Source organism: Thunnus thynnus, chromosome 24 (genome assembly GCF_963924715.1).
Source record: "Thunnus thynnus chromosome 24, fThuThy2.1, whole genome shotgun sequence".
Classification (NCBI taxonomy): domain Eukaryota; kingdom Metazoa; phylum Chordata; class Actinopteri; order Scombriformes; family Scombridae; genus Thunnus; species Thunnus thynnus.
In genome coordinates, this window is record NC_089540.1 from 4,206,333 (window position 1) to 4,213,321 (window position 6,989).

At 39.4% G+C, this 6,989-nt stretch overlaps 1 protein-coding gene across 1 annotated transcript; it reads left to right on the forward strand.

The window, feature by feature from the left end:
• Positions 1-21: 21 nt before the first annotated feature.
• On the forward strand, positions 22-5,736 carry LOC137176841 (2-oxoglutarate receptor 1-like). The gene is made up of 2 exons (XM_067582812.1): positions 22-2,914; positions 4,126-5,736. The coding sequence occupies exon 2, from the start codon at positions 4,135-4,137 to the stop codon at positions 5,134-5,136; it is 1,002 nt and encodes a 333-aa protein (XP_067438913.1). The 5' UTR covers positions 22-2,914; positions 4,126-4,134; the 3' UTR covers positions 5,137-5,736.
• Positions 5,737-6,989: the final 1,253 nt, after the last annotated feature.

Consider the following 6,989-nt stretch of genomic DNA (forward strand, 5'->3'; position numbering starts at 1 on the left):
CATACTTTCAGGTAAACAAGGAAGTAGAACTGGGTTAATAGCAGATGTAGGTTTGACATTTAAACACAGACCTTAATGATCTTCAAACATGTGTCATATGTTGACACATGTGCGTCAACATATGGGTGACTATACTACAAGGTCAAGAAATGTCAAGTAACAGTCAAACAAAACTGGAAAGGTTGAGCTGTATCTGTGCAGTTTGTCCTCACACTGAAAGAAATACATTCACACTGAATGGCAAAAGTGTTTATACATATTTTTGCACTTACATTTACAGGATAACAACACAGGAGTTAGAGGAAATTACACCACATTTAAATCAATAATTCTTCGATATGGCTTGCACCCCTGCATGACGGCAGTAAAGGAGATGGGAAGATGTGTAAACGATGGCAGTTATACTCATTAACACTTAAAATGAATTATTAGCGTTAAGAAAGAGCAGCAACCTATAATGTTAAACAATGAAATACAATCAGAATTCCTTCCATCTTATATCTAACAATGCAGGTTTATGCAGAAACTTGGTCTAGGAAAAGGTATGCTATGACATTCTTTTTAAAAAGTGTAAAACTAGTTACAAGAATTATTGTTCTTCTTGGTGGAAAGGTTGTTAAAAGACAATAAATTAAGCATTCTTGTCCAAGTAACACATTTAAATTCTCCTGTATTGGCTGAATTGGTTTTTGGCTTTTTAAAATTTTTTTAAAATTTTTTTTTTTTTAAATATATATACCGACAAAGTTAGCAGCTAGTTGGTGAAGAAAATGGGGCATTTAATGGCTAAAGAGCCAGATACTGGAAAAAAACAAAAGTCCAAATAAATGCTAATACCCCCATGTGACCAAACAAGTAAAAAATGCAGTTTTAATATTTTTCATTTGCACATTAGAAACATGGGTATTGTTAGTGCCTAGTAGGGGTCATGAAATGTTGTTTAGCTTCCAAAGGGAGGCAAATTTGGGAACCACTGTGTTAAAGCATGGTGGCAGTTTTTAGATTTGCTAATAGTGACTACATTTACATGCACACTGATATTCCACTATTATTCTGTATATGACAATATTACGAATTTGACGGGTCATATAAACAGCATATTCCGTTTGGATATTCTGAATTAGGCCTTATTCCGAATGTAGCATTTTTTGATTAAGACGTGGAATATGCCGACATTATTCAGGTTTTAGGAGCATTCTTTGGACATGTATACAGCACAGTTGGAATATGGGTCTCAGTTGGGGATTTACCACAGTTTGCATCACACAGCCTGTTGTATGTTTACAGTCAGGTCTGTGCATTGCAAACCAGTCCCCGGGAACAGCGCCGGGCTTTGAAGCCATTTTGACATAGTGGCCAAACCACTGAATTACAACTTGCAGGTCCGACAAGGGCTCAAAAAGCATTTTTCCTGAATACAATCATGGGAAAAGGAGCAGGGACAAATTATGCTTTTTGTGATTTATGTTACTACTGTTCTGATGTCTGATATCTATGCTAAACATGGTAAGACTGCCAAGCCTTAGGGTTAACATATGTGGAAATGCTCCCTGCAAGTCAAAAGTCAGGGCTTCAGCCTGATGTGAATGCTTCCTTTGCTGTTCAACTGTTTTTCCTATCTTGCCAACGAGCTGATGTCAGCTTATCGCACAGGCCCATAAACAGCCATCCAACAATCTTAGCAACAATCTTAGCATCAAAGGATGCTAAGATTGTTGCTAAGGTTTTTCCACGTGTTGTTCACACTGTCCACTCTCATATTTCGGATTGGATTCTGGCTCAAACATGTATGGATGTATTTTCAGAAGTTGATGTTTCGAGTTAACAAGATAAAGTAGTGAAATCCTACTGCTATGGTTTGTTTCATAGTTTATAGCCTCCTGAGCCAGTGGAAGTCTGCCAAGGGTCGCCTTCCAAGAGCTGGCCATTCAGAACAGAGTGGGCTCCTCGGGAGGGCAGGCTTAAAGAGACAGGAACTAAAACGGCCAATTTCAGACTGAGGCTAAACTGAGGGGCTGCATAAAGGGTCTGTATAAGATAAATAAGGAGTTTTTTTAACTGTAAATCATGCAAACATATTCAAGCCAAATTAAAAATGTAGACCTGTAAATTTGCAAAATATGTCCTCTTCAAAATGTGTACAATTAAAGTAGAATTCACACATCTTGCACAACATGCACACAAGTTTCTTTGTTAGTAATTACTGATTTTTTACTGACTACACATGCGTTAATTGAGAAGTTGCTCATAGAGCTTATGTGAGTCAGCTGTTCAAAACATATCTTTAACTCTAATTTTAGACCTAAATTGATTTAATGTTAAACACTTACCTTACTTCATTACCCAGTCTAGACAGTGAATGACAGTCATTCTTTTCATTTCCCGCATTATTCTAGACTTCCTTATTAGTTCTACTTTAATAAGAAACCACGGTTAGGATCTGTGCCAAATTTAGCTCTGCAGTGTCACATGGTGGTAATCACAACCTAATCGGCAATCACAAGCCTATTTGAAGAAATAACAAAGACCTCTACAAATTCCTGACTTCATTTTTTTCTGAAGAAAGGGCGTAATGGAAAATGTAATTTATCAACAAGCAATAAATCTATCGTAGGATGTGCCTTACCCTTTTTTCACCACAAATTCCCCTGAAACCTGATCTGTGTCAATAAAGTGATCCTCAAGCTTTATCAGCTCAAACATGACACCAGGAAGTTGGTGCAATTGGCTGAAGGTGAAGCACACAACAGTTGGCTATCAAACAGAAATATGCGGGAGTTTCCTCCTGGGTGTGGAAGACTGAAATAAAGAAAGAGGAAAGAGTTGTAGGAGGAGTGACAGAGGAAATACATGTGAAAACACACAAGACACTGAAGGCATGGAGTGAGCACTGATGAGGACACAGTAACTGAAAGTGAGTAGATAAATCTCTTTTTCAAACTATACCTCTATGAGTCAGCTTCTCTATGTCTTTCAACACTCAGCTAGAAGAAATTAGCTAATGGATAGAGTTTGTATTTTTCAACAAAACTTAAAATATGATCATTTTAATGAGTACAATTTCCTGCCTTCTGAAATCTGACTGTACATGTGATGTGTAAAAGGCACCTCGCACATCTCTTCACATCTATAATGAGAGCAGATTGCACTGACAGCATTATAGGAAGCTGCCATCGAGCCAGGATGCCATAGGCGCTGTCATATCCTGAGAGGCTTTCAGAAACCAGACTGTTGATGAGGGAAGAAGATTTTGTTTGCTTCTTTCCAACTGAGTTTGCTTGATTGTTTGTTTCTTTCCTAGTCTGCTCGCTTCTGGGTTTCTTACCCTGCTCTATCCTCCCTTCCCTGAGCAGTAATTGCCACTGACAATAATATGACAGCTGAGGGGAAAGGGAATGATGATTTGCTTGTAACCTATATTTTTTGCTCACCTAACAGCATATAATGGACTGTTCATTCACTTAAATGAAGATTTGGAACATTTCACAGGAATGGACAATTCATTCAGCTAAAAACATCCATTCCAAAAAAGCAAAAATTCAGCATTTGAAAACATTAAAGCTGCACATACCAATATTTCTACATTATCAATGGATTTTGTCCAGTTGCCAGGAACACAATTCCAAATAAATACTTAAAGTGAAAATCTCGAAGATCTCTGACGAGGACAGTACTTGAGCTGACAACAACTACACTTGTTATGTTACTGTAAGTGCAATAAAAGTTTTGCAAGAAAATGTCAACAAGAGTAATTTATCAATGTTATCTGCACAAAGAACAACACACCTGCCATTATCGTTTATTGCTATATGATGCCGCCAAAGAGAAGAGAGCTTCGAGATTGCCACTTTAAGTTGCTTCATGTCTGCCGGAAGTGTAAATGTAAAGTGGCAACTATTTGGTAAAAATTTCACCATGTCAACTTAAGGTGTATAATCCTGATGGAAAAATATTAAATCCCATTATTTTACTTCAATATCACCATGTTTTGTCTTTAAATAACACATTTAAATATGCTGCATCAAAAAATAATTGTAAAATGTAAACTCTTCATGTTGTTAAAAACTCTGCATCCCCAAATTATTTTTAAATTTGGTTCATAAAATTGTTTTTCATACTCGACAGGGCTCAGCCATGGACTACTACGGAGAAGATCGCAACTGCACTAATGTGGACCAACTAATGAAACGCTATTACCTGCCTGTCTCCTACGCCATCATCTTCATTGTGGGCCTGGTGGGCAACTTAATCTCTATCAGCATTTACCTGACGAAGCTGCGTCCCTGGAAGAGCTGCAGCATCATCATGGTCAACCTGGCGCTGACCGATCTCCTCTACGTCCTCAGCTTGCCCTTTCTGGTCTACTACTACAGCAACGGGGATTCATGGACGCTAGGTGACTTCATGTGCCGCTTTGTTCGCTTAGGGTTTCATTTTAACCTGTATGGGAGCATCCTCTTCCTGACATGCCTGGCAATTTTCCGCTACGTGGTGGTGATCTATCCTTTTAGCGCAGCACAGTTGCAGCGGAAGTTTTGGGGTATAATTGCGTGCTCGGCTGTCTGGGTCATCACTGCTGCCGAAATTGCACCCATGTTGACCGTGATAAGCTTGAAGGAACAAGACAACAAGACCTTATGCCTAGACTTTGCCAGCAGCATAGCTGTTGACGGGATGTGGGTATATGGCTGGCTGCTCACTGCATTCGGGTTTCTCCTCCCCCTAGTGGTGGTGTTCATGTGTTACATCGGTATAGTAAAACAATTGGTAGAAGGGCCTAACCCAACCACTCCCTGTCGGATGAGAGCACGGCGAGTGACCGTGCTGATCCTGGTGGTGTTTGTCGTGTGTTTCCTGCCGTTTCACATCTTGCGTGCAGCGCGGATAGAAACCCAAAGAAGGCTGCCAAAGTTGCCGTGCATGGTCGAGCGCGGAGTGCATGCAGCCTACATCATCTCCAGGCCTTTGGCTGGACTCAACACATTTTTCAACCTAGCTCTGTACACTTTTTCAGGTGATAATTTCAGGAGGGCCTTCCTCAGTATTTTTTACAAGGAACCCTGGCTGGCCAAGGCCAGGTCGCTGTTCCACTTGGCCATCATCAGTAAGGAAAACAATGACATGCCTGCTGAATGACTGTCGACAATCCAGCATCTGACTTTTCTTTCTTTCTTCTCTCTTTGACTCACACTCACATGATGTCGGGAAAGCTGCATGACAGCTGTTAATTCTTCACTGTGCACCTCCAAACTGGTTCCTTAGTTTTGGTCTGTCGTAGGTTGGAACTATGTGCCAACCTCTAAAATGTAAATATAAATGACTGACAATGCTACAATATTTATATGTTAGGTTTGTCCACACCTTTTCTTTCTCTGACTGGAAGTCACATGAACAAATATCTGGAATCACTTTGTTTTTACTGTATATTTTATGTCACAAACAATGTAATAGATTGTTCTGTTTGCAGCAGGTTCAAAAATCATATTGTATTATTACCTGTGAAAATGTTTGTTGCTGAATTCATAATTAAATGGTGAGTGATAAATTAAATCTTTTAGTGTTTTTTCTAAACACAAAATAGTTTGATGACTGAAGATATATTGGTCTACCCAGTTGGAAGAAACTGGTATAATTTAGTGTACATTTTTCATCTTTTGTCCCAGTGGTCTTTTGTTAATTTGTCTTGACAGTGTTTACTTTCCCTGATTTTATCATTTATCATTTGACACATTCATATATTGTTTTAGAATTACTTTGCTCGCAATACTTTGGAAATGGATGGAAATTAAAAAATGAAAGCAAAAAAAATAGACTTCATCAGTCAACACGGTTTGCTGAATTTGTCTCCCAAACAGTGTGGTAAAATGATTTTACAGCCCAACACCATCTCCTGCAGCTACTGATCTGTGAATGACTCTGGGGTTGTATCCAAGCACTTAGCTGAGTTTTCTGTGCAGATGCATTCACCTTCCTCATGAGCTAACAAGGCAGGCAGCACATTCCTCATTTTGAAAGCCTAGAAACTGCTTTCTGTATTGCTTTACAGTGTGCTGACGGCAAAAGAACCAAAGAGTTCTTGGAGTTATTCAAAGAGCGCATTAATACTACATAACACTCAATGCACAAAAATATTTCACTACTAAGAAGAACACAAACACAAAATCTAACACAAACCTCCAGGAACTTATTCTCCCTGTCAACAGAAAGACTTTCTCTGCAGGTGAAGGAAGCTGTTACATTATTTGTCACTGGCTGCAAACTGCTTCATCCTGGACACCATGTGTCATTCTGCTGCAATGCCCCTCACCGCTTTATGGCTGAGATCACATTTCATAACAATTATTGAGCTGTGTCAAATCAGACCCAGAATCTTTTGACATTAGATGGAATTAATGTAACATCTGAGGTGGCGTCTGAAGATGTCTGGCACTTCTCTTTCTGTATGTGTACACAGAAGTAAAATCAGATTCGTCATTATCACAGGCTTATGTAATTCCAATCTTTCTCTGTTACATGCTGCGCAAGAAGAACAGAGACTGCAGCTGGAGATGGAAAGGCTATTTTAGTCTGTGGACATAGCCATTTCCTTTTCTGCCTCCTGACTGATCTCCTCCTCATCCTCGTTTTCCTTCTCATGAACAAAACGCCTGCGTGCAGAGGCCGGAAAGTGCTTATTACAGCCACAATTTTCTAGAAACAGGATATTAATATTAAGCAATCATTCCAGCAGATAACATTTCAAAGGCCTGCTGTCTGTGGAAATGTGTTGAAATAGATTGTTTTGCTACTAGAGTGCAAATGGAGCATAGAGCCGAGTACTGTATGTTGCAATGTAAGCATTCAGCAAGCCGCTGGGTTTCTTCTATTTTCTGCTGCGCTAGAGTCATGGTCAATTGAACTTTAAATGATCAATTTGGAGGCGAAGAGCCTGTGATCAATGCCCTAATGGTGGAAATACCAATGTTCTCTCACTGTGATGTAAGAGCGCT

Bases quoted from the DNA above. Each gene is read 5' to 3' on its own strand.
- LOC137176841 (XM_067582812.1), top strand. From the start codon at position 4,135: ATGGACTACTACGGAGAAGATCGCAACTGCACTAATGTGGACCAACTA.